Source organism: Pholis gunnellus (genome assembly GCF_910591455.1).
Source record: "Pholis gunnellus genome assembly, chromosome: 13".
Lineage (NCBI taxonomy): Eukaryota > Metazoa > Chordata > Actinopteri > Perciformes > Pholidae > Pholis > Pholis gunnellus.
This window is the reverse complement of record NC_136540.1, coordinates 24,688,553-24,714,956: the sequence shown is the minus strand read 5'-3', so window position 1 is coordinate 24,714,956 and position 26,404 is coordinate 24,688,553. Positions and strand designations below refer to the sequence as shown.

The 26,404-nt window shown below is 44.9% G+C and overlaps 3 protein-coding genes across 3 annotated transcripts in view; 1 reads left to right on the top strand and 2 right to left on the bottom strand.

Annotated features, from left to right (window-relative positions):
* The window catches only part of zzef1 (zinc finger, ZZ-type with EF hand domain 1), a 28,276-nt gene extending 17,988 nt beyond the window's left edge, over window positions 1–10,288 (bottom strand). The window contains exons 1-26 of the mRNA XM_079171447.1: window positions 9,767–10,288; window positions 9,029–9,173; window positions 8,694–8,888; window positions 8,334–8,517; window positions 7,998–8,197; window positions 7,132–7,342; window positions 6,895–7,011; window positions 6,258–6,436; window positions 5,913–6,011; window positions 5,709–5,800; window positions 5,460–5,605; window positions 5,133–5,238; window positions 4,685–4,903; window positions 3,968–4,059; window positions 3,589–3,809; window positions 2,843–2,976; window positions 2,700–2,770; window positions 2,488–2,602; window positions 2,186–2,351; window positions 1,846–1,967; window positions 1,626–1,748; window positions 1,213–1,382; window positions 1,032–1,113; window positions 735–936; window positions 389–522; window positions 24–264 (exon numbers count right to left, since the gene is read on the bottom strand). Of these exons, the coding sequence (XP_079027573.1) occupies window positions 24–264; window positions 389–522; window positions 735–936; window positions 1,032–1,113; window positions 1,213–1,382; window positions 1,626–1,748; window positions 1,846–1,967; window positions 2,186–2,351; window positions 2,488–2,602; window positions 2,700–2,770; window positions 2,843–2,976; window positions 3,589–3,809; window positions 3,968–4,059; window positions 4,685–4,903; window positions 5,133–5,238; window positions 5,460–5,605; window positions 5,709–5,800; window positions 5,913–6,011; window positions 6,258–6,436; window positions 6,895–7,011; window positions 7,132–7,342; window positions 7,998–8,197; window positions 8,334–8,517; window positions 8,694–8,888; window positions 9,029–9,173; window positions 9,767–10,180 (4,180 nt within the window). The 5' untranslated portion in view covers window positions 10,181–10,288. The remainder of the gene's footprint in view (window positions 1–23; window positions 265–388; window positions 523–734; window positions 937–1,031; window positions 1,114–1,212; window positions 1,383–1,625; window positions 1,749–1,845; window positions 1,968–2,185; window positions 2,352–2,487; window positions 2,603–2,699; window positions 2,771–2,842; window positions 2,977–3,588; window positions 3,810–3,967; window positions 4,060–4,684; window positions 4,904–5,132; window positions 5,239–5,459; window positions 5,606–5,708; window positions 5,801–5,912; window positions 6,012–6,257; window positions 6,437–6,894; window positions 7,012–7,131; window positions 7,343–7,997; window positions 8,198–8,333; window positions 8,518–8,693; window positions 8,889–9,028; window positions 9,174–9,766) is intronic.
* A 123-nt stretch (window positions 10,289–10,411) lies between these two features.
* Window positions 10,412–12,167, top strand: cyb5d2 (cytochrome b5 domain containing 2). The gene is made up of 4 exons (XM_079172199.1): window positions 10,412–10,747; window positions 10,917–11,057; window positions 11,611–11,797; window positions 11,950–12,167. The coding sequence occupies exons 1-4, from the start codon at window positions 10,489–10,491 to the stop codon at window positions 12,119–12,121; spliced, it is 759 nt and encodes a 252-aa protein (XP_079028325.1). The 5' UTR covers window positions 10,412–10,488; the 3' UTR covers window positions 12,122–12,167.
* A 1,609-nt stretch (window positions 12,168–13,776) lies between these two features.
* On the bottom strand, window positions 13,777–25,485 carry ankfy1 (ankyrin repeat and FYVE domain containing 1). The gene is made up of 25 exons (XM_079172198.1): window positions 25,457–25,485; window positions 23,356–23,563; window positions 23,070–23,188; window positions 22,050–22,185; window positions 21,793–21,916; window positions 21,133–21,282; window positions 20,839–21,004; window positions 20,400–20,604; window positions 20,240–20,308; window positions 19,635–19,837; window positions 19,425–19,522; window positions 18,691–18,892; window positions 18,476–18,574; window positions 18,205–18,358; window positions 17,279–17,447; window positions 16,605–16,723; window positions 16,224–16,380; window positions 15,885–16,085; window positions 15,622–15,798; window positions 15,375–15,522; window positions 15,105–15,195; window positions 14,445–14,569; window positions 14,202–14,348; window positions 14,011–14,101; window positions 13,777–13,916 (listed from the first exon to the last, which is right to left on the bottom strand). Exons 1-25 carry the CDS (start codon window positions 25,464–25,466, stop codon window positions 13,784–13,786), a joined length of 3,501 nt encoding a protein of 1,166 aa, XP_079028324.1. The 5' UTR covers window positions 25,467–25,485; the 3' UTR covers window positions 13,777–13,783.
* Between the last annotated feature and the right edge of the window lie 919 nt (window positions 25,486–26,404).

The following is a 26,404-nucleotide window of genomic DNA, read 5'->3' as shown; positions in this document are numbered from 1 at the left end:
TACTGATTATAGACGAGCGTTACCATAGGTCGTCAGGGCATTATTTAGGGCTGCTGTGTGGTACACCATGGCTGCCCAAATGGCATTCACTGCTTGGTCAGTCTTCGGCCCGACGGCAATCTCGTTCCTCACTGGCTGTTTTCTGCAGGACTGCATGAGGGTCTTCATCAGCTTTGTTCTGCTGTCTGTCGGCTCCATGGACGGGTTCCAACGGGCAAAGTCCTCCAGGAAGCTCATTAACTCATCAAGAGTCCATGTATTTGTCTACCACACAGAAAAGCAACACAGTATGAGAGCACCACCGAGCTGATGAGGTCAATAAGCAATGAATTAATATAAACCCGAGAATGGAACTTCATGACCTGGGTTCAGCATTATTTGACAGTACCTGGTCTGTGGGTGTTTTAGTCTGAGTCTTCTCCCTTGTTTCACACAACCCGTGTCGCAGAATGGGTTTCCATAAAGGAGAAGACTGAACATGGGACATTTTCCCCGGTGGAAGGTCCTTAACAGTGCGTATCTCTGGAATAGACAGCAAACATCAGCATTTCAATCTCTCACAGAGGGTCGGAGAAAAGCTCCAGTGTGTCTTTCTGAAATGCTCTGAAATAATTGTTGCAAATCCATCATTTTCCAACATCTGTTCATGTAAACCTCAAATGTACAACATTAGAAGGATTCTAAATATGCTCCAACACAGTCATTCCCAAACTTCCTTCTGGTAAAAGTCTCACCGTGAGGGGATTTCAGGGCGAGGGTTCTGGAAGCGAGGCGACCCATCAGGCGAGCCACCAGCAGCTGCAGGTCTGACATCCAAGAAATAGTGATATCAGGCAGGCCCAGGGCGGTCACAGTGAACTTGTAACCCCACTCGTTATTACTGCTATCAGAGTGGAAGAGGAACTGGAGTTGAGGGCCGGCGTCAAATGTCACCTTCTGGAGGAGAAAAGAGAAGCAGCAGACGTGTGTAAAGGAACTGAGCAACAACTGTGCTTCACATGGAGACAACTGAATGGTTCCCCATATCCTACCTTTGGCCACTTCTCACTTCCAACCTTCATGTCGTAACGGACCTTCCCGCCTCTAGAATCTGTGAATTCTAGGTAGTCGTATCTGTGAAGATCAAGAGCATAGAGGATGGGTTTTAAAAAGAAAAACTAGGGATGAAAAAAAACAATAACATCTGATCATCTCATTATTCAGATCATTCACCTCTTCTCTGTCTCGCAGCGTTCATCAAACTCCACCTCAAAGGAGGTAGCACCGGGGCAGGCGAAGATGCTGGTCTCATGGCGGCTATTCTCGTAGTTGTGAGGGGACTCCATGCTCCACGTCCTCAGCACCACTGGCTGCTGGGGCTGGTGCCAGCTCTCCTGATCCACCTGACAGTGGATAATCCAACTATACTTTTACTGTTGATACTTAAAGTACAAACATTTTTTCAACGCAGGACTTTTACTTATGATGGAGTATATATTATATTGCAGTGTTGCTTCTGAAATTTAACTTCTACCACCCTCCACACCCCAAACACTGGTCTGTATTTTCACCTCTCCATTCATACAGTGGGATGAGCGACTGTATACATTGTGGTACACTAAGGTTTAATGTCAGACCGGACTGACCTTAGAAAAGATGTCTCCAGTATCACTGGACAGGCTTTTGAGTAGCTCCACCAGAGAGGAGAAGCTCCTCAGCAGCACACTGTGAGGGATGTCCAGAGAGCACAGCTCCAGGAGTAAAATCATCTGCCAGGACCACAACAGAGGTTACATTCACTCAGCACGGTCAACTTTACAACTGTGCAGGAAGGCAGTTCTAAATCCTGAGAGAAGAGTGCATTACCAGTTGTCTGAAGACCGTGGCAAGGATGGAGCTGCCTAGTTTGTCAGTGATTTCAGCACCAGTGTACCTCCCCAGCAGGGAACCAAGGACATCTTTGATACTTCCCAGGAACTGATCCACATCTATTGAAATAAAGCATTTAGTCACTCTGACAGCATTTCCTCTTGTCCACTCGACGATGAATGTGCTCAGTGTTTGTACTGAACCACTTTACAACTTCTTTCATCTGCTGGGCCACCACATTTGACTGATCAGCGCCAGCCAGTGTGCTCATTACAAACACGCAATCTAACCCTGAAGATGGGAAGCTGTAATGTCACACATCTTCGCAGCAGCTCACATTTTAGGAGGATGTTTCTGGCCAGTTCCATAGCGATGGTGGTGGAGGCTCCCCCTTTGAGCTGTAGGAAACACCAGGAGACCAGGCTGCCCTGCAGAGCCCAGAACAAGGACAGCAACACTGTCCTGCTGGCTCCACTGTTCTCATCCACCATCATCACCTCACACTGAGAGACGGGAGACAGTTGAACAGAGAGGAAAATTTGAAAAAAAAAGGTACACGGAGAGACAGAGAGGGCTGTTGATAAATGGTAATAACGTAATGAAACAGTTGAGACATTGTGAATGCGACAGAGGCCTCACCTCTCTCGTTGCCACCAGTAGCAACGTCTCCATAACGGACAGTATGGGGCTGATGTCAAAGTCTGAGGGAGCACCTTTAGGTGGGAGCAGCAGAAGGCCACTTGGATCCTGGTCACTGCACAGATAAAAAAAAAAACACAAGTGCCGATCCACCGTGATCTGGACGTGTACAAGAATATGACAGTGTGTTTGTACATCTACGGTGTCCTTACCTGAAGTAATTACAGAGCGATTCAAACGTCACCTTCACCGACTCCGGCTGATCCTGTTCGGTAATATTTTTCTGCAAAAGGCATATTACATCATCATGATCACATAATCATTATCATATTATTACTATTTTTCATAAACTCACCATCATGTGGAAGAGTTTGTCCCGCCTGACGCGTTTGTCCGGGAAGAAAACCGCTGCTCCGTTAAGAATGGCCTTGACTGCTTCCTTGTGCAAAGCTCTCTCCACTAATGTCTCACCTTCTGGACCGTCCACAGCTGAAACACAAACATCCCACGTATCACGACGCGTCACCACTGTCCATGGAGGAAGTGAGTCATTTAAAGACACTACAAGGAGTTTTTAACTGGTTATGAAACAGTCTCAATTTAACACGGATGCCTCTATATGACCCACATAAGCAAACGAGACCATCAAAGACAAGATTGGCTATATCTATGTAGATCTTTCTAAATGCCTGTCACCGGGTCCAAGAGGACCAAGAGTCAACCTTTGTCAGTCAATCAACAGATGGAAAAAGGACTCAAAATGAACACTGAATTTGCCCTCTTCAGGTATATTACCTCATAAGATAAGAGAATAACTTCAATTGTTATGCTGCGCTACCATTGCTGTGCATCCTGCAAACAGCTGGGCTTAAAAAGCACATTCAAAATCTGATGCAACCTTCTTTCACACGCTTCCAAAACGGCTCAAGACCTTCGCAACATGAGCCGCTGGTGCTCATAGAAACACTACCGCTATTGTCCACAAGGGCCACCAAAATCAACACCAAATGAAAGTTCCTTGTAGTTGCTTTATCCATTTGTGACCAGTCCACCAAACACGTTTCACTACTCCCATTTGTATGAAAGCCGGCAGGTTCTTACCGAGGCAAAGGTGGGTGTAGAGTTCGCAGACGGCCCTAACGGATTCAGACGGAGGCTCTGCACTGCTGGACGTGGATGGACAAGCCGCTGCTGTGGCTCCTTCATCTGGCCCTTTGCTCTCCTCTGGGCCCCGGGGATCCAGCGGGTTGGGCAGCATGGGGAAACAGTTCTGCATCAGTTGGAGCAGCAGGACTCTGCTCTTCAACACCTCCTCTCCCTCACTGTGACAAAGACAAATGCTCTATTACAGGTGAGACCCTCATACGAATGCATGTGTTCGAGTGACTGACCAATGAGCCTGATCAGGCCAAATGGTAATTATTGTTGTACTTATGGCTGCAGTACAAAAGAAAAACAGCAGTGTTGTACTGCTACTCACATCTCCCTGAGTTTACTGTAGAAGTTCCAAAAGAAGTTCAGGCCGAGACCACTGAAGTCCAGAAGATACTTCTGCTTGAAGTGAGAGGCATCCTGCAGAAATGGAGTGAGCGGGCGACAGTCTTTAACAACAACAACAACAACAAAGTAACACAATACATGAATCATCATAAATATGAAGTATCCCTGTACCCTCAACAGTTCAGCAGTACAGTAAAAGGACATGTTGCGTGTCTCCTAATGACAATAAGTGGGCAGACTGATCAGTCAAATACAAAATAAAGAATGTAGTGAAAAAATAAACAACACATACAGAAGTTAGTTCACCAAATTAAATGTGGTATTTTGGTAAAAGTCTTATAAATACCAGATCAGGGCCGAGTCTCTATTTCAGGCCAGTGGTATGTTAAATGGTAATATTTCTCATATCGTTTCCTGACACAATGAGGATGTTTCTACTTGTTGGTGTTGTTTAGTGTGAGAAAGAGTAATAAGGAGAATTACGTTGGAGGCCAGTTTAACATTGCAGTGTGGTTCCATAAAACACTTCAGCAGATTTACCACAAATATAACATGCTGGCACACAATATATATAGTGCATAGGATTGAGAAACGTGCAATGTTTTCAGCTAAAGAGTGGTATTTCACGGGAATCCCACCAAAATCTATTCATGTTATTGATTTTTAAATGATTACTGCGGTCGTGATTAGTAGTCACCATGTCGCGTGTAAGCTGCTGGATGAAGAAGAGGGTCTTGTTCAGTAGACAAAGGCCAGTGACAGCATCACAGTCGAAGCTCTCCCCCTCTGGATTGAGGTTGTCCAGGTCTCCGAGCCTCTCTGGCCCGGGACACAGATAGCCACTGAAGGTGAGGGACTGCACTCCAAGGCGCTCGGCAGAGTCCTGCCTGGTGCAGAGGAATTTCACCATCAGGAACTGGGGAGACAAGGAAAACAGAAGAATGAGGAAGTGTGGTTCCCTGACAATGACAGCAAATTGAAAATGATGGCCTTCATTTAGCATACTTTAGTATGTAGCCATACCTGTTATTTTGGAAGCCCTAAATACTACTAAATAACTAAATGTTTAAGTAACACAAAACGGTGTTACAGAATTAATTAATGTGAGGAAGAAAGACAAAATGTGTCCTTGATGCAGTGTGTACCTTTGCAACGCGACACTGCTGCAGCTTGATCTCCACATCGTTCCAGTCATCCTCAAGCTCAAACCAGCCAATCGGCTCGTCTTCTGACTGCGTTGGAATCTTCACACTGCAGGTCAGGTGACAGAATGGTGTCAGCCATTCGCATAAACCTCTAAGGCAGACCCCCACACTGCTGAGGGGTGCCATAACTCACACAAACTAACTGTACCAGTATCGTCTTATTAGATTGTCCTGCATGTAATACATTTGGCAGCATGTTTTTGCTAATCACAGCTGTCCTCTGAAATATCATGAAAAGCAAGATTCAGCCAGTAAAGGGATCCTTACTTGTCTTGTACAAACTCTTTGAAGTCCTTGTAGTACCACGCGTCGTACTTCTTGAACCTCTTGAAATGTTTCTCTGCATCAAAAGCGTCTTCCTCCTTGTAAGCGAACACCAGGCCGCATTTCGCACCAATGGCTCCTTTTCGCACCTGATCACACAAACCGGAGAGGAAGCGTTAAGCACCGGAGATCCTCCGTCGCCGTCGGTTTTAAATTTCTCAATGAAATGGTGAAATCTAAACGGAGCCTCACTTTGATCTTCATCTGAGTGATCTGGAAGTTACTCTGGTCCTCTGTCGACAGGATCACACTGGCTCTCTTTCTGCCACCTTCTGTGAGAAAACCTTTGGAGGGGCAAAAACATTTCGTTATGCTTGAAGGCTTGTTCATACTGAAGCTGTATTATCTCAACGCTGCTGTTATTTTCTCATCGAATAAGGATGGCATCAGTTGTACCGTCACCAGTGGAGGATTCTGTGAGCATGTTCTCTGGTCCTGACTTCTCCTCTTTACTCTTCACATCACAGGCCTGGAGGTGCAACTGGAGGGGCTTCCCTGTAACACAACGCATTATGACATTTCCTATGACATCTCAGTTGATCATTGTGCAGAGAGGTTATCATTTCGTTCCTATCCTGGGAGGCAACGTTCACCACACTGAAGTGCAGCTTTGTAACAGAATAAGCGATTTTCCACAGAGTAGTCCACTAATGCATCTCCTCCTTGTAGGCTAAGCACTTTCTCTCCCTGGTCTAAGGTTTCAAATGGCCTCGTGTGAATGAGAGTAAAGCAGGGCGTTACCGTTGCGATTAAGTAGCCGCAGCCGAACGGAGGCCAAAGACACGATGAGGGAGGAGGCCTTGTACTCCGTCTTTAAATGATCGCTGATGCAGGACAGCGCCTGGAGCACTTTTGCCACGCTGCCTCTGGCCAGAGCAAAGGCCAGGAGGGTCAACTCTGCATCGGGACTCACACAGCAGCTACACGGAGGCAAAGAAACAAACAAGTTAGTTTGGAAGTGCAATTTTTGTCCAATCAAATGATCTTTTGTGGCTCTATTTCAGAGTGTCAGACGGATTTCCTCTAAATAAGTATATTTTTATGCGGGGTCATGAATTCCAAATGTTCCAAAATTTGCTTACAGAAACTCCAGTGTAGACCAACATTGTCCATAATGTATTTCGAACAATGTTGACTGTATATGTGAATAAACATACAGAATTATGGTTGATAATTAACCAGTGATATTTCTTTAGTCATGTTGTTGCTGCTGCTGCTGTTAATGATTTACAGCAGATCAAATGGAAATCAGAGTTTTATCGCCCTGGTAAATCTATACTTTGGTTTTAGTCAGTTTTCAACGTGATGACGTCAGCGTTACGAGCTGAGCGTGGCAGTGATGGGTGAGTGTGCTGATGTAATCCCAGCAGGTCATTACTCTGCTATCCTGAGGAGAAATCCATCCACCTCCTCCAGGATGTTCAAAGAGAAGAACTTGGGGAACTCTGTGGACGACGGTGTTAGGGACAACGGAGGCATGTGTCGTAAGGCTTTTCTAGGAGAAACACAAGAAACACAAAAAAAAGCCCTCAGAACCCGAGCACTGGACAAAACACTACACACATTCTTTCTTTCTTTATATTACATATTCAAAACCAGAAGGGGTGTGTCTTACTGTGTGCTCTGAAGGACAGTCTGAGCCAGAGCAGGGTTGGTGTCCATGGATGCGGTGACCAAGGAGGTGAGGAGAGACAGGTACCAGATGGCTGAAGCATCCGAAACAGACACCTCTTTGCTCTTGGTAATCTGATAGCCCAGTGTCTTTAAGCCATGAATCCGCGTGTCACATCCGTCGCTCAGGCACCGCTTAATGTTAATCTTGATGTCTGGGGTTTGGTGCCAGAAGAGATAATGCAGTTAGCAGACTGATGGAATACATCACGCTAAAAAAAAAAAAAATGCCACAACAGGTTGCTTCACCCTCTGAGAGCTGATGATGATTGAGGGAGACACAAATTAACCTAATCGCAAATATGAGAACCTAAATCCTATCCGATTTGTCATCATTATCTGAACCTCTGCTAGCTGTTTTCATGCTCACAGCTGCCTGGACCAATCAATCCTCAGTTTCTGTTTTCTTCATATATATATATATATATATATATATATATATATATATATATATATATATATATATATATATATATCCCCTAGCAAACACAGAGCTTGTGTGTTTTAGCCTTGCTTCTGTGTGACTAGACAACTTCTAATAAAAGGTAGCTGTGTCTCCACATATGGTCCTTTGAGACCTGAGGGTGAAGGTGGAAATCAAGAGTTTATGGAGGCTTGCATGAGGATTCAAAGTGAGGCATTTAACCAGCCGACTATCTATGAACCCAGCGGCGGCCAGAAGCTCTGTCGCCACAGGAGGGGTGCATATGAGAAAGACAGTTCCTCTACAAGTCATCAGTGAAGGAACACACAAGCCGGAGATAAATAAACACTCCACTAAAGCAGACAGATTGACAGGTGGTGACTCACAGGGGTGTGTGATGTTGGCATTCTCTAAGAGGGCTACGTAGCCCGTGACATTGCTGGGGATCCGGATATCTCTGATCTCCTGCAGGGAACGCCGGTTCTTCCCGACCGCAACGGAGACCAGCTGAGGCATGTAGCTGTGGTCATTAGAAGCCACGGCAATGGCCAGACGTCTCAAAACCACATCGGGTTTCATTTTCAACCTGGGAGCAGAAAAGAGAAGCGTTTCCACCTTAAAATGTGTCATCTTCATGGGGACCAAAAACGGTGTGATTCAAGGATCAGGCACACATGACAATCAGCTGCAACGCCTCAAGTCACAGAGCAGGCGCCCCTTGCCTTATCCAGTGCGAGCGTGCACTGCCGTCCGACTGCCAGAAAGATGCCGTTTCCCCATTCGTCATCTTGTAAACGTCTGCGACGTTAGACGACGCTTCTATTGTGCTGTAGCACTGTGTGACCACCTTGACTTTGTCCACCTCCGGATCACGGTCCAGCTCTGCTCGGTACTGGATATCTAGATCTGAGGAGGCACAAATATAGATCAGGACTTCACACTAAAAGATGTCCAGCCGTGGGAGACAGACACAAATGTGTTAAGTGTGACAATATTCTTAAAATACACGGGAGAACATTGAGTTAGCAGCCTCCACTTAGCACTAGCCAGCCACTGTATTCATCCGAAGCTCTGGTGTTCACCTTTCTCCTTCTGCAAGAGGACTTCCAAGAAGTCCTGCACCACACTGGACCTCATGGTGCAGATACTGTTGTAGCCCTCTAAAATAGGGAAGGGGATGGCACTGCTGGGAATACGATTCCTGTGTAAGAATTTCAGGATCTTAGAGGCATGTGCTCCTAACCGGTCTTTGGTCTTCGAGAATATGTCAACAAAACCTGGGGGGGGGGGGGCAGAAGAGAGGGGGAAAAAGGGTGGGACGTTATTTAAGGTGAACTCCTCCAACCGCTGACTATACCTATTCAAATAAGGTTCAAGGCAGGATGAACAATCCCGGTAAACAAATCACATCTCATACCTGGAGTTAGGGAGCACGCCTGTAGCTGTCTTATCACGTGACTCAGCTCTCCCTTTAGATTAGCACCGTTGGAGTTCTTCAGTGCAATCAGCATGCTCTCTACATCCACCACCCCATCCCCCTCTGCATCGAACTGTCCAAAAGCCTGAGACGGGGACAAACACAGTACACATTTGTGACACTTTATATGCGAACACACTACCACCCATTCCTGGACACCATCGTAAACCTACATGGTTACAACTTAAAGTATCCTTCATTCATAGGGCACATGATATGCTCTGCCTCTATTGCTTGTTGTTACGTTTAGGAAGTATAGTGTCTGATGAACAAGTCAGGTAGCAGCTCTACCTCTGAATGCTCACAGGGGTGCATTCCATGTCAACCCACACAAAAGGCACACATTCATTGGTCAACCTTTGGTTAAACAACAAATGTCCGCCAACAGGCAACAAAGCAGCGTGCTATGCTACATGAGGCCAAAGCGAAACAAACAAAACAAGTGACAATAAACACGATGAGCGATGGTGACATCGGGAGAGCTCGTTTCTCTGACTCGTTGCACACCCTTAAGATAACTTAACAGGTTACGGGAGATCGCGTCCTCATATCAACTCGTCATGCCCATTTATGATGAGTGATAACAGCCATTAATCATTCTCCTCTCATATCTGAGACAAGAACGACAACATTTCACATGACTTGTGTGCGACAGGCACGTTTAGCTAACGTAGATACCTCTTCACACTCGTCTCTCGGGGCATCTCTGCTCTCCAACATCTCACAGAATTGCTCCACGTTGACGGACTCTTCTCCTCGGTTTAACCGGTCTTCCAGCCACCGCACCAGGACACCCTCGTTCCCGGCCAGAACAGACTCCTGAATGGCGACACCTGAGTCGCTAATGCGAGCCGCCGCTTCCCTCAGTTTCACTTGCTCTAGGAGCACGCCAGGGCTAGGCGGTCCACCGGTGGGCACGGGCGGGTTATTCGATCCCCTTCCGCTTCTCCCTGAACCGGAGCCACCGCCGCCTCCTACACCGACGGCGGTGGCCGCAGAGGCCGGACTGTCTTCCGCGAAGCCGGGGCTCTCCGTTTCTACGTCTTCCTCGTCGCCGCTGCCTCCACCGCAGCCACTCTCTGCGTTCCCCATGTTTGTTTCGCCGACCTAGGGCTCCCGGAAAATCTCTGCGGCCTACTGGGTGTCACTTTTGAAACGTTTACACCGGTCCGTACACAGACCACCTCTCTAACCCACGGCTAGAGCTCTGCCTCTGCCGTACACTACTACCGCATTGACGTGATGTACGTCAACGTGCCCGAAAACGTCCTCAATCAGTTTGCGCACGCGCGGTGGGGTTCCAGTGAACGGAAGCACCTGTGCTGTTGTTGTAACTGTTGTTCAATCAGAAGGGGTGTGATGTTATGTGATGTAAATGGGGGACAGGCCAAAACGCGTTAATGAATAGCATGCTCGGCTATGTTTTTGTCGCTTTTTTAGCACTGGCAGTTTTGTTCATCCCACGCGAGTGGTCCTTCACATTTGGGAATGGATCAGACCGGGGGACCCCTTTGCGGCTCCTGAGCAGGCGTGAATTATCACTGTACAATGGGGAGGAAGGCAGCCAGGGCCTTTACCTTGCCATACTGGGGCAGGTTTTTGATGTAATCAAGGGACACAAGCACTATGGACCTGGAGGTGCTTATCACTTTATGACAGGTGATTGCTTGCTTCTCTTACATTGCTCATATTGTGTTCATTTTACATACCCTTTTATATCTTTTCAGTGTAGGACACTGGTCAAAAACGGCCTGATGCCCAGCTATAGGCTAGTAGATTACTATCCCACATACTGTGATGTCATATATATGTGTGTCGGCATTTTCAGGCAAAGATGCCTCTCTGGCCTTCATCACTGGGGACTTCACAGAAAGTGGTCAGACAGATGATGTGTCCAGTCTGTCCCCACTGCAGGTGATGGCCCTTTATGACTGGCTGGCCTTCTATCAGAGGGACTACAAAAGAGTAGGTATGTGATCCCCCCCCCCCCCCCCCCCATTTGTTCCTTGCCAGTAGTTACCTTCCAAGCATCCGATATGATCAGGTTCAGCTCTACTTAAATGATTTGACATGTAGTGTCTACCATTACTCCTTCTATGTTTTATTCTAATTGAAGGTGTTGCATTCAAATTCTTCATCAGGTACATTTTGTTTTCCTCAACAGTATTACATGTGCAGCCTTACCAACAGAAATAACAGCTATGAATGGGTACTTTCAAAATGTCAGATATATGAAACAATAAAGCCAGTATTGTCAATGATTCGACAAATCCAGAGTAAGCAGTATGGGATAGTGAGGCTCCCGCTTCCTCATATCAGTTACAAGCTGAGTCAGCACATGGACTCACACATCCTGGTGAGCTACAGTCTGTGCAGTATTTTACAACTACCATAGTTTGACTGATATGTGATGTTTGAGCAACTGCTGACTTAAGTGGATTGCCTCATTTCTCCTGATCAAAGGACATCCATCATCAACTGTAAAGCACCACCCAACAGCATTGACCTATGTTCAATTTCAGGTCAGTTAATAGGCCGGTTCTATAGCGAGACTGGGGGGCCCACGGAGGCCCTGTTGCAGGCAGAAGCGTCGCTAGCAGAGGGCCGGCGACTAAAGACCCAGTCTGAGGCTGAGAGGCTGCGCTTCCCAGCATGCAACTCAGCGTGGAGCGCTGCCAAAGGAGGAAGAGTCTGGTGCTCCACTAAGAGGTATGGAAATTGTTCCGGCCTAATCAAATATTAACAAACTTACAGGGCATACGATACAACATTGTGATTTACTGTAATAGTGTGTCTGTAAAATGTGGGCATTATTGGTATACATCTGGATTGACAGTACTGATTTATTTTCCTTTCTCCAGTGGTGGAGTGGAAAGAGGCTGGACGGGTGTCCCACGGAAGCTCTTCTCTCCAGGCTCCAGTGGTGTTCGTTGCGTCTGTGTTGAAGACCCATCTGCAGCAGGGGAGGACCCCAACCTGCAGAAATATGACGCCTGCCCTCCACACGCTGAGTCATGCTCCATCGAGTTCTAGTCTCAGGGCCAACCCAGGAAATGGACCTGGACCTGAGCAGCACGATACTCAGGGACATTTTTAAACGTATTCACACAAAAGAGGAAAGGAAGAAGAAAAGTCAAGGCATTGGTTTTTGATGACCTTTATGTAAAGTTGTCCTCCCTTTCTCTAAAAGGATACACCAGGAAGAGACAGGCTAGATATCTGAGCATACAGATACAATATAATGTGCATAAAAGATTAAACAATGTGCATAAAAGATTAACAGAGGCAAGATTTAGGTTTGTCACAATGACAAGCACAAACTGCATTTAAGTACAAAACAGTTGTAGTGGTCAAAAATATCACACATTTATCTGTACAATTTAACAATACTTAAAGAAGCCCCACTACTTGGCCATCCCCTCTCCTCCACATTCTCCCCCAATGATAAGAAATGTCATGTGATCTTGATAAAGTGCACCCGTTAGGCTTAGAAATCAAGAAGCGTTCAATGTGATGGGTCAAGACAACAACTTGACTTGAGGCAACATTGTGGGGACTACGATCACGACTTCCTACGAGGACCCCGTGGCAGATAAAAATATGGAATGTAATCATTTGGTGACAGATTTTGAAAAGGTCTATGATGTAAAGGCTACAAATTAAATGGCATAATAGGCATTTCTGTAACTCAGGAGTTGTCGTTGGGAGAATTTAGTTCTGTGGACCACATTTATAGTCCTTATGATAAAATTTGCTTTCTCAGCTCACACTTTCCCAAATTGCCATGTTTAAAAAGTAAGCATTCCATTTAATTTGGCCTACACATGATAGACTATGTTCCAGTCATGGAGAAAAACAACATTTCATGAGGAATGTCATCCATGTCCAGTTGTGCCATCTTTCAGTTTTTAACACTTAAGTAATACAATATCAATGTTATAATTCTGGATCTTACTGGATTGGGTCTTATTTGGAAGTGATACTCATTTAAATAATGAGCTGAGAGGCTTTCCCTTTAAATCCTGCTCGTCTGTCAACACATAATCGGAGTGGCAGAAGAGTGAAACACGAAAGATTACAGAGAACAAGTTGATCGTTCATTCCTTGGAGATTTAGTGATCTAGGGGCATTTCATACCTTTACTCTGCTCTTGGCTGAGAGCAGGTTTAGCTCTCGTGTAAATGTAGATATTCATTTTGGAGCACGGAATCTTTGTCTTTGGGCAGGTCACATAGCATAAAAGGCTGCAGATGGTGAAATATCCCAACAGAGAACAGGAAAAAAAAATAAAAAATCCCTTCAAACGGTGGCTTGATTTAAACGTTCATCATTGATTTGAAAAGTCCTGCTGGTCATAATAAGAGCTAATCACTACAAACATCATTGGGCTTGGGAAACTGATTAACAAACTGACTCCATCCATCATCAGCTGCTTATATCCACTTTAAGATACTTTGATCAAAACAGAAACGAAAAGACAATGTTTCACTTTCACTTTGAACCGTCCCTCTCTAGAACATTTATAGTTTTTCATAGACTGGAATAGTATAAAGGTGATGGTCCATAACTGTCCGGGAGTCTCCTGTTCGCATGTCCTGCTACTGATGTCCCTTGGCCTGGTGTGCCTGAAAGACTGTGCCAAGTTGGGCCTGGCATTGCCAGGGTCAGAGGGTGGAGGATATCCAGGCCACTGCATTACGACACCCCACCCAGAGTTAGTACATCGAAGCAGATGTCACACACCCTCACCGGCTTGTTCAAGTCAAACTTGATGATGGGTATCTCCTTTATAGAGCACTTGTGGCACAACAGGCGCCCACAGTGACGGCTGGAGTAAAAGACGAGACACAGGGTTAATTATACATTTTGAAATATAAAAATATTATTTATTGCACAAATACTAAAGAAGCCGTACTACTAACCAGTGATGTTTCCGTGTTGTAACACCAAACTTGGCAAGACATTCATAGCAGTTGGACCCGTCACACCAAGGAGGCTCTTTGGACAGCATATCTAAACAAGTCACATCATGGGGGTCAAATACATTGTATCACAGCTTTTCACTTTCAATGCCTGGGGAAAGCCTGATAGCTGAAGACCTGTGAAAACTTACCAAGAAGGCGGAAGAGCAACTGTTTGGTTGCAACTTGGTAGTTGAAAATGTTGATGCCCTGGTTGTTATTGATGCCCAGTCGAGCCCCGGCCCTCACGATGGCACGGCACAGGTTTGAGTTTCCTTTCATGTAGGCCAGGAGCATAACTGAAATAAAACACAGGTCTCAGTCATTCTATCACAAGTGTAACCCGGGTATTAGTATACTGTTGACAACAGTAGTAATTAAGCAAACTTCAGTACCTGTGTTCCCTTCATTATCGGGTTTGTCCAGAGGGTATTCAGGCATACACTCCAAGAACAGCTCAAAAATGGCAGCGGCATTCTCTTTCCCATAATGGCCAAGTACGTGCATTGGTGACTGACCCCTAAGTAGACATAAGGTGAAAAAGAGACGGGTACATTAGCTTTATAGTCTACAGAAGCCTAATCTGTTATGTTTAAAAAGATTAAACTTTCTACGTTGTTAATATTCTGTTTCTATCTCATTTTCTGAATTCCATGGCGTTGCGCTACATTCACACCTAATCAGGTGTTGCACGGAAAAAACGGCAGGACTCCTATACATTTGAATGTGGGTGGTGCACATTAAGGTGGCGGGGGCCGGAGGGGATGCTGAAAATAACGCAGCGACCTGTGGCGGAAAGTTCGATAGGACCCCGTATCCTGGTTAGCTATTTAAATGATATGCGTTAGTTACACGCGGTCAGACAATCACTCGTAGGACCCACAACTTGGCTGTTTTTAAAAGGGACCGTCCAACACCACTGCACAAACCTGCACTAAACACTTTAACAGCTGATTTGGTGAGAATGCAGGCTTAATGTTGCTGCTGTAATGACCTAAAAGTTGAATCTCATTGATCTTAAGGAAACACCCGACCCTGAAAGGAACTGAGTGTACCTGAGATTGAAGGCCTCGGCATCAACGTTGGACTCTGTGAGAAGGGTTCTGACATTGTTAAGGCGGCCCTGCATCACAGCCAGATGCAAAGCTGGGGAGACAACAAGAAGGACAGACAAAAGATTAAAATGGTATCATCAAAATTATTGAAATGCTGGGGAGGTGGGATGATAATAAATAATCAACTACACCAGAGAGACTCGAGTTACTCCGGCTGGAATTTCTTAAAGCTAAAAGCAATGAAGCTCAATAATAAAGAACGTAAGGTACCATTATTGCCATTCTCATCCTCGGCAGCAAAGTCGACTCCATTCTCCAGCAACACAGAACAAATAGTGGCCATGTCCTGCTGGGCAGCCAAATGTAGTGCCGTCTGTCTGTGTTTGGTCAGCTCATTTACTTTGGCTCCGGCAAGCAGCTGGAAGGAAGCAGAAAAATAAAAACTATTTTATCTGCACCACTCTTTTAATAACAAGAAGAGTAAATGCAGAGGACCAAGAAATTCTTAGGTTCCTACCAAGTTGCGGACAATGATCTCAGATCCAGCCTGGACGGCCAGGTGGAGAGGGGTTTGTTTGGCTGCATCCTGAACCCTGGAGTTGACATTAGCTTGGACACTGATGAGGAACAGGACACTTTCGATGTCTGAATTTTGCACGGCCACATGGAGAAAATTACGTCCTTTGTTGTCCACCTGGACGGAAACGAAAGTTTGAGATTAACACTTTAACTTTACCAGTGATCCAGTGAGACAAACGGGTGCATTTGTGTGAACACCACCTGCTCAGCAGCACCAGGCTCCCTCTTGAGGATGGCCTCGGCTGCCTTATTGTTCTTGTGCGTCATAGCACAGGCGAAGGGGGTCATTCCTTGACGGTCGCGTATGTTGAGACGAATGTCTGGATGGGAAATGAGGAGCTGTATAATGACGTTGTGCTGGTTGCTAATGGCAGGGTGGATGGGAGCCCTGCCCTCTGCATCCTGTCAGAAAACGGACAGACACCGGATTAAACGCTTTGAAGAGGAGCATGTTCTTCGACACACTTGGTAATCTCTCATCAGAAAATATATTAAGTGTTGTCAGACAAACATGAACCCCGCTGATGTGACAGGACTGACCTGTGCATTAACATTAGCTCCAAACTCTAGAAGGCACTGCACCACCCCCTCCAGTCCCCAGCTGCTTGCAAGGTGGAGGGGCGTTTGTCCATCCCGGGCCTCTTCATCTCCTTCCCCATTAGGGCCTGGCTGTCTGGTGCTGTTCACGTCACAACCACTACACGCACACACACACACACACATACACACACACACACACACATATGAGACAGATAGTAAGTTAAGACCGCTAGCTACATCCATCTCAATAACACCAAGTTTAACAACTGACATTTTCCTAGTATTATGATCATATGGCAATAGTCACAGTTTAAGCAAATATGTGCATTCAGGGCTAGGATTAGGTGTCCCCAAACACTAATGCTAAAGAGATTGGCAGACCTGCGGATGAGGAAGCACGCAGTGACCTCGTTATTCTCATCAACAGCTCTGTGCAGGAGGGTCTGCTTGCAGCCAGAGGGCCCTGTGCTCCAGGACGTCGCATCACAGCCATGGCGGACCTAGGTGAAACAAACAAGAGTCAAACAGTCAAAATGCAAGAAAATATTAGAATTGACCTCCCAGAAATCTATAAAACATATGTGCAGCCTGTAGCAAGGCTTTCATGCAGATTAAGTGTTACAGGTGTGAATACTGGCTTGTAAAAGGTTCTGTGCAGCTGTTTGACTTCAGAACATCAGAGGTTTATAGCAATTGTTTTTTTTTCTGTTTGGAACCAATTTGTGTTCACTTCAGGGGTCTCGGACAAGGCTGGTATGAATTAAGATGCTGTATGTTATATGAACATCACTTCTGTTTCAATTCTACAAATAAACAGTTAAAAAAAGTATATACGTATACACATCTATATAGAGATATATCTATATAGATATATACCTGTGATTACAGGCACACCCAAACCAAAGAGTGAACCTGAGAAACAAGCACATGCATCTATGCCAGAGGCTCATTTCGGTTTAATTTAATTTATTTTCAGTTTAATTTTTCTCTTGAATAAAAGCTAAATAACTGTACCACCATCATCTCTAAATGGGTTGCATATGCATTTGTCTCACCAGCGTGGATGCAATATCTTCCAGGCCATTCTCCAGAGCCAGCCACAATGGAGGGTCCCCTTTGTCATCCACCACAGACATATCTGCTCCTCTTGTGCAAATGGCATCCACCACCAGTGGCAGCTGGTTACTGATGGCCAACTGTAGTGCTGTTTGTCCGTCCTGGGTCCTGGTAGTGGAGAAAAAAAAATAGGTATAAAGACATAAGAGAAAGAAGAGCGGAAACAACTTGAAACTCTCCCCATAAAATTCCTAATAGGATACTGGGAGATTGCTTTAATAATGCCTGAAATGAATTTGTCTTTGCTGGCAGTGTAATTCAGGGGCCCTTTCCTGTCACATAATCTATCTAATCTATTTCAGATCCCATCTTAGGTTGTTTTATGTTGCCCCTCCACATTACTTATGAAGTGTAACTGAATCTGGTTTAAAGAACTAAAGAAATGGCAGAAGATGGGGGCATTCTAGCTCGCATCTGGCCGGGGAAATTAAATGGATAGCTTGGACTTTTTTATGTGGGGTTGTATGAGGTACTTATCCATAGTCAGTGTATTTATATATTGTGTTTATAGAAACAGACCACAGAAGGCAATGTACTGCTGTGGACAGGGGCAGCAGCAAAACGTATTTTAGCCAACTAAAGAACTGGTGGCGTGCTGACCGTGTTCTCCTGTAGGTTATACATCGACTATGGAAAAGTAACTCCTACAACCCCACTTCAAAAAATCTGAACTATCCCTTTAAATCACATGTCATTCTCCATATTTCTCCCCATTCATTTCCTGTTATCGAACTACTAAAAAAAAAAAGAAAAAAAAAAAAAAAAAAAGGATGAAAGAAAAAAAAAAGGCATAAAATGCTCATAATTGTAATTATAAAAAACATTGCATAAGTGCTTTACAACTGCAATACAAGGCAGGCATTACCTAACACTGATGTCGGCCTGATGCTCCAGGAGGAAGAGGGCACTCTTGCTGTCCTGTCTTTGGATAGCCATGTGAAGCAGGGTTTGTCCATTGGACATAGTGTCATTGATAGAAGCCCCTGAGCCCAGCAGCTGAGCCGCTATGGTGTGCATTCCTGACAGGGACAGATTGGACATGTAATAAATCCCACACACAGATCACCGTGCCGTCTTGTTACAAGGTTAAGTACAGTGTATCACATCTCCCCCCGTTGTGGTGTCGTGCTGTGTACCTGTCCAGAGGGCCAAGCCCAGCACTGTCTGGTCCATGGAGTCCTTGAGACTGAAGTCTGGAATGATCTGGAAGTTGTTGGTGGCGTGAAGTGCATTGGCTGCAATAGAGCCGTCGAGGGAAAGATAAGTGGGTCATTTTCAGACGTTGAGGCACATTTGTGCTAACATGTGCTGTGAGGTAAATCCCCAAACATTCAAATGTATAAATGCTGACCTTTTTGCTCGAGGATGACAGAGACCACATCTGGGTGGTTGTGAGCGATGGCCATGTGGAGGGGGGTCTGCGTAGCCGCACCAACGGTGTCGTCGGGCAGAGCCTTCTGGGTCTGCAGGTTGGGGTTGGCCCCTTGCTGGAGCAGCTCTGCTGTCAGGCTTGCCAGGCCACTGCGGCATGCGGTATGAAGCGGGCTCTCACCCTGATAGAAGGCAAAAAGTATCAATACGGTCTTTATTAGTGACACATAAGAATTTTATCTCGGTCTTGTGATAAGAATAGCCTACTTTTTATGGTCTGCAGATGCAAATTAAAGAAAGACTCAGGTCCATATTAATGACTGCAGTTACATGCAAGTTAGACATCATTCAACTGGTCCACTGGTGCCACAGCTCGGATGTATTATGTGAACTAAGAGATCTTTATAAAACTTTTTAAAATTTGAATTATACTTTCTCTTTTCACTCATGAATAAAACGGGGGACGAGAACAAAGCTGCACTTGTCATTTTCTCCAGTTATCTAGAAAATGTTATATCTGGGTTTTGTACGATGGCAATAAAGTTGTAAAGGATTCATTTTGTCACCATGTTCTGACCTGTTACACCGATTGGCCTAGGGACACTGTATTAAATGGTAAGACATGATATCTGTTAAAACTACCTGCACACTAGGTCTGATTCATCACACCCATGTAACAGTTTGTCTGTTATGTGGCCGAATGTTCATACGCACCCATTTGTTGACATGGTTGACCTTTGCTCCATGAGTGGCAAGGAAAAGTGCAGCTGCCTCATTGCCTGCCCGAGCCGCTCTCTGCATGAGACAGTTTTCTTCAAGGGATAAAACAAAAAGGGAGATGAAGTTACATTTCTTTGTTAAAAGACATTTAAAGTATCATTGTATTCTTCGCGTTTGGGGTAAAGTGAGGTTACTAAAGAGCACCTGTGGTAGTGTCGGGAGCATCAGGATTGCTTCCTCTCTGGATAAGCTGGGCCGCAAAGCTGTTCTCGTCAAACGAGGTGCCGTTCACTACCGGTGCATCGTCCTCAAACGGGTTTACTGAGGGGTCTGAGGCCACGGTGATGTACTGCAGGGCCAGCCACAGAGCTGTGCTGCCCTCGTGGTCCTTGAGTTCCAGGTCAAGCCTAAAGAGAGGGCGCAGAGTACACCACGTTACACGCAGGCTTACCCTTAGAGTCAAATGATGACCAGGGTCACATGATCTTAAACATTGGTGCCTTCAAATGTGGCTGTATTCATACGATTTTTTCATATTAAAATAATCTAAATTAACGAGTTGTCATGTTTGCTGGAGTTGTTTTATGGTTACATTAATTGTCTCCTCTTCTTATTCGCCAGCATGGCAGAGAAAAGAAAACATGTTTTCTAAAAGGAAATAAAATAAAATCGAGTCTTGGATTCATTTCAGTTAGCTGGCTATGGTGCTCTTGTGAGTTCCACTAATTGAACACCGAGCATGCTGTGTGTTGACTTTCCATGGCGGACACAAACGCACTAATTCCATTAGAAGGCAGTGTGTAACTCACTGTTTGCACTCCAGTAGCTGATTGAACACTGGCTCATTCCCCGATGCCACAGCTTCATGCAGCGGAGTTCTGAAATCAACAAAAGACAGAGCTGAAGCGCCATCATACTTTGCACAGCGGTCGGCCACCTTTGCGTTCCCGTGACGTTCGGAAAACCTACCTGCCCTTGCTGTTCTGCATGTTGGGGTTGGCTCCAGTCTTGAGCAGGGCCTCTGCGATACGCGCCATGCCGCTCATCACCTCCACAGTGTGCTTCTTGGGGCTGAAAGAACAGACCAGGTGAAGCGGGGTTTCCACCGCTCCCACTGTGGCTGCATTCACCTGAGCCGAGTGGCGAATCAGAAAGACGGATGCAAATTCATCCCCTGGAGGAAGAGGACCAAAGATTAACAGTCATGAAGGACGTATTTCTGCTTTTATCAATCAACTTCAAAAAATCTAATGTTCACACTGTAACCAAGTCTGTACAAGAAAAAGCCTTGAAATGAGTGTTTATTGAATAATAGTGGCAGGTATATTTTTAAGTGAACACCCTGGCACTTCTCCAAGACAGACACAAGGTTGGCAAAGAAGTGTAGTAATAATAGACTCCCACACACCTCTTTGGATGGCCTTATGCAGGAGGCTCCAGCCACTCTGGTCCACCATGTCCACATCTGCTTTGTTGTTCACCAGCGTTGTGGCAATACTCTCCAACTTACGAGCGAGCGCCAGGTCGAGTGCCAGGTCACCGTTGTTGTCCACTTCATTGAGCTTGCCAGGGAGCTGAAAACATAAAACCTGTTAATAGTGTGATGGGAAACCTGTTTTCTGACGTGCTGGTTACACTGTAACAAAAGAAAGAACACGAGTTAGTGAGCAGTTGATAAAGGGTATCAGTGGGGGGGTCTGACCTGCGAGTCCATCTCGATGAGATAGAGAAAGACCACATCTTCTCGCTCCACTTTGATGGCTTTGTGGAGAGGATACTCTGTTTTAGACTTGATCATCTTGTACAGTAGTTGGGCGCTCATGGTGCTGAAATCTTCTTTCCTGAGGTCATCCTGATAAAACACAAGCAATGAAATGCAACAAAGTGTCAGTGTCCAACATCAGAACTCACCCATTTTCTTAAAATCGAAACCTAAAAATAACGTGAAGCTTATTCCTTGCTTCTGTGAAGTGCAAGTCATCGGAGCTCCGGCCTGAGGTGTCAAGAGGCTGGTGACAGTTAACAGCCATTTTCTAAGCCAAAGTCGTAAAGATAACCTTGACAACTGCCGAGCTGTGGCCTCTCCGGATTTACTGTATTGTTAATGATCAGATGGCTCACCCTGTTAAAGGGACATAACACTGATCTGTCAAAAAGATGTAAACAGATTAACCCACAGAGAAAGTGATTCAGACGTGGCATACTTATAAAACAGAAAGATATATTTTGATTCCTTGGGACTGATGATGCGTAAGATTCAGTGCTATCAGCTCTTTTCAGTACATGATTGAGAAAAAGAAAGAAAATCATTCATACTGCACAAACTCCCCCCTAAGTCAGAGCCAGGTATACAAACACTCACCCAGTGGCTGGCTATGATCTCCCCACAGTAGTTCATCAGGGTGGTGGCATTTAGCTCCTCGGCTGTCTGGTAGAAGCGAATGCAATTCCTGACGTTCACCGAGGACATTACGCCTTTTTCACACCTGTCTCAGCGCAGGACCAAACACAGTTTTGGGCAATTAAGACACATATGTCCATAAACTGTTGTGCAACAGTAATGCTGACAGCCTGCAAAATAAAAGCCAGTATATATATATATATATGACTTGTGCTGACCTCTCTCTGAGCAGCTGAAGCTGGAAGCGGTTGGCCAGCTTCATCAATTCAATAAGAAAGGCGTCATCTTCAGTGAGCTCCAACTCATCCGTGTATGCCCAGCGCAACATTGCCATGGCAACCTCGGGTTTGCAATCTGGAAATCCATCATGTCACCACGTCAGAAATGTACACAGCGATCTATTTTAGTAATTTAGACAGTCGGAAATATTATATCTTCAGTATCTCTAGACACTTAATCATTCTGGAAAATGCGATACTTTTACATAAGACCTCTACAAAAAAAACACTTGTTTAGAGGTTCCTTTTGATATTTCTCACATTTATATGAATTCAACCTGAAGCCATTATCTTACTAGGAAATAGACAAGAGGGCCAAGATCCACTCAGAGCAAAACTCTGTCCAATAGTGGACTTTGACAGACTGCATGACCCACTCCAAAATAAATATTCAGTCATCATCTATTAACCCACAAGTATGTTGACTTACAGGGTAACAACTGGATTTTAGAGACGCACCGATTGCAGTTTTCTTGGCCGAAACAGATTTCCGATTATTTAAAAGTCTGACCTGACAATTTAGATTTTCTTTTACGTATTTTCTTTGACAGGATACACAAACATTTTTTTTCATGGAAACAATAAAACATTGACTATTCAATACATTTAATTTTCTCCAGAACTGCACCAAGTTACAGGATCTTCTCTCACAAATCTCAAAGTTGCTGCATATGTTTTTTAAGGGTTGTTCTACGGCTTATTTTTAATTTGCAAGTGTTCCCACACCGACGACATAATGTGTGTGCGTGTGTGTGGCTGTACTGTATGTCGCAGCCGCCACTGTGTGCATGACGTGCATGTTATGAGTGAGAGACTGTGATGTTACCGCCTACGAAAAATCATCTAGCGTATCATCTGGCTTGTTTTGACCGGTGGCCGGTCAAGCGATGAGTCTCTTCTCTACTGGATTTTCATTCTGAATTAAGCTACTCATTTAACACAGTGACCAGGGCATCTCACCAGATAGGTCCAGCTCAGAGGTGGAGGCCAGGTTGGCCAGACTCCAGACATCACTGCGAGCAGCCAACACAAACTTGTGGGCACAGACATTCTCCCCTGCGACTTTCACTTTCAGATCACTGCAAAAAAGCAATCATTCACCTCTGAGAAACAAAGTCACAAATAATCTATGACTTCAATAACACTGAAACTAATCAACACACTCAACAGCACATAAAGCCTGATCCACGGTCACAGGCTGGTACGCAACATCTCAAGAAAAACCCATTCCAACCACGACCCTCACCTGTACTGCTCCTGCTGGTAGAAGTCGGCCACGATGACCAGCAGGCGGCTAATGAAGGTTTCTACAGCCGCGGGGCTGGCGGAGCCCTGGCCGGAGGACTGGGCAGCGAGCACGGCACAGCGCCTCTCTGTGTCGGCCAGCTTCTGCTGCATCTTCACATACTCCTGCCTGAGCAGGGCCAGGTGCTTCTGCAGCTTGGCCACCTCCTCTGTCACACATCAAGGTGTAGGAGACAGACATCGGAGGACAAAACAAGAGGCAGGGATGCAAAACGTAGGTTAGATTTGTCAACACACGCTGGACTGGACTTTAAGAATGTTTCCCCTTAAAGTAAAAAGGGGTGGTTCAAAGCACAATGGTTCCAATATACAGTACCTAGCCACACTTTTTATTTTACGAAATGTGTGCATTACTGAACAAAAATATCTGTTTAAAGATTATTCTTATGGCAGTGACGGTATGGCAGGTAACTGGATTTGCACCTTTGTTACTAAGAGTTTGACAAATGTGTGACTTGATCCATTATTCATTTTCATAATACTGGCCTATTTCCTCTGACACTTTCCTATGTCACCTTTGTTAAACAGAAAAACATTTTCAGCACCCCCCGTACAAGACATACAAAACACAAATTTCCGAATCGTGACAACAGATTATGACAGACTCTCAGAGCGTATTTTTGTTTGGATAAGCTTTTCCCTTTTCCTATGAATGAAGAAGACTTTCTACAGAGCTTCCGTGTTACAACACACTTTTATGCCTCATCCTCGAGTCCATAGAGGCCCATTTCCTTCCTTTAAAACCAGTGAAGTTTAAGCGAGGAAAGAATGCTGAGACGGCACGTTACGTTGTCCTCCCTCGTAAACCGTTACTGGCACAGCCACTGGTCATGAGGAACAGATGGGGGGGTGCTTCTGAAACAAACCACCTGATCAGCTCAACACAGGAAGGGCGGTATGGAGGAGCAGCAGCTTAGGGCCAACTGACCAGCCACTGGACAAATTCTTATGCCACACTATAATCCACTTTCCATTTACAGGATTTAGCAGGCATCATTAATGCATTTTTATCTGCAGCCTCAGACAACTGTATATAGTCAACATTTAAAAGCAATGCACCCAGATCATAACTAGTATGAAATTAACACGATCTAATCTCTTTCAAACATTTTAGAGCAATAAACCAAGGCACTAGCTGTTTAATAACACAATGACAATACTATCAAACTATGCCACTCACAACAGAATACAGGCACAACATTGGGCCTTCTCTATTTAATTTAAGGGAAAGCGCAAAACACTCATTGAACATGTCCAAACAAATACGCCTTCTGCTTAGTAACAACATTAAGCCCACAGAAGGGAGTGTTCGTTCTCTAGATTCAAGTTGGTAACGTTAAGTAGCTTTCCCTTGAGGAGGAGCACACAGCAGACGTTCCCTTACGTCTCCGCCAAATAAAGGTGGTGCATTTGGCCCCAGCACCTCTGCCAGGTGGAGCAGATAACACCTTACAGGAGTGACAAGTGTCCTGTCAAATTTACCCTCCACTTCACTGAAGAAGTCAAATTAACGTTATAGTTTTTTAAATGTCTCCTTGAACAAATACAACAACAGGTACCGGGGCGTTAACGCTCTCGTTGAGTGATAGCTACTACAATTATAACGTTAATGTTAGTTAAGATAATGTACGTTACGTTAACGTTAGAGTTTGATGCGACCCGTGACGCTGGCGTTTAGCTAACGTTAAACCGTAATACCGACATTACCTGCACATTCTGTAAGTTAACATAATGCTTTTTTCTCACGAAGCAGACCAGCAATCTGCCGAAACAAGAATTCTTCTCCGCAGTCCAACCCACCGACAGCTTGTCCGGTTCGGCTAACTCGTAGCTATAAAGATGCAGCTAGCAACATCAACGAGAGCTAACGGCAGAGCTCGCTCACTGTGTGACAAGACAGGTAGCGCAATGCTTCGCGTGTTCAACCGCGAACAATGCCCGGCTCATTAAACTACCAAGACACTAGTTGATTCGGGCAGACAGTTCAACAAACGTACGGGAGCAGGGAGTGTACCAAACAGTCAAAAAAACCAAGCTCATACCTTCCGCCATGTTGCTCAGCGTTAGCTCCGTGGCCTGATGTTCTGTATCGCGATATGACGGAGAGCCGGAGAGTAGGCAGTGGTGCTGCGTTCAAGTGGTCCTCAAAACACGTTATCACATGACCATTACTATTCCACTTGAAACGGAATATTATAGTATTACGTTGCTAGCTTTACGCGCGTGGTTTAATTGACAATATGATGATGCTTTACTATACTATAGGTTAAAATGTATTGACTTGAGGAATTTCTGTGACACAAAAACAGATGTGCTGGGTGTCAACTCTTATCTATTATGTCATTGGTGTCTCCACTGACGAGGCTGAAAGGAGTTCCTGACCCGAAGCAGGACGGTCCAGTATGTACGTCCAAAACGGTTGTCAAACTCATGTTGCCTTCAGGTACTCCTGCTAAACTCCAGTACAGGGTACTGTGAATGCATTTTATGTCAGAAGCTCAACAGGGACCAAGATAACAGGAGATCAAGTTAATAGTCTGCTCACTGATACACACATAAATATATTTATAAAAACTCTTGTTCTCTGTGCTGATCACGTCTCCCAAATCACTGGAGACACTTAGTTTAACGAAGTGCTGTATGGTGGAAAGAGGACTTCTGTGATTTGTTGTCTTATGCTCAGTCTCATTTGACCTAAATATGATTTAGTTAATAAAAAACAACAACAAATAGGATTCAGATTGCAACAGTTAACAGTGATGTGCTTGTGGAGCGGCAAGTCTGGACAAGCAGAACTGTTTACGCACCTATGATCTGCAATGTTACAGTAGCTCTGATAATTCAAATATGTGGCTGTAAGTTTTGCCACCAGCAACACTAGATTGCTTTTAATTCTAATCTAAAAAAATCATTCAATAAAAAAACAGTTAAATAGCAAAGCAGACTACGAGTAAGAATATTATACCAAAATATATGATTTGAATAGTGAT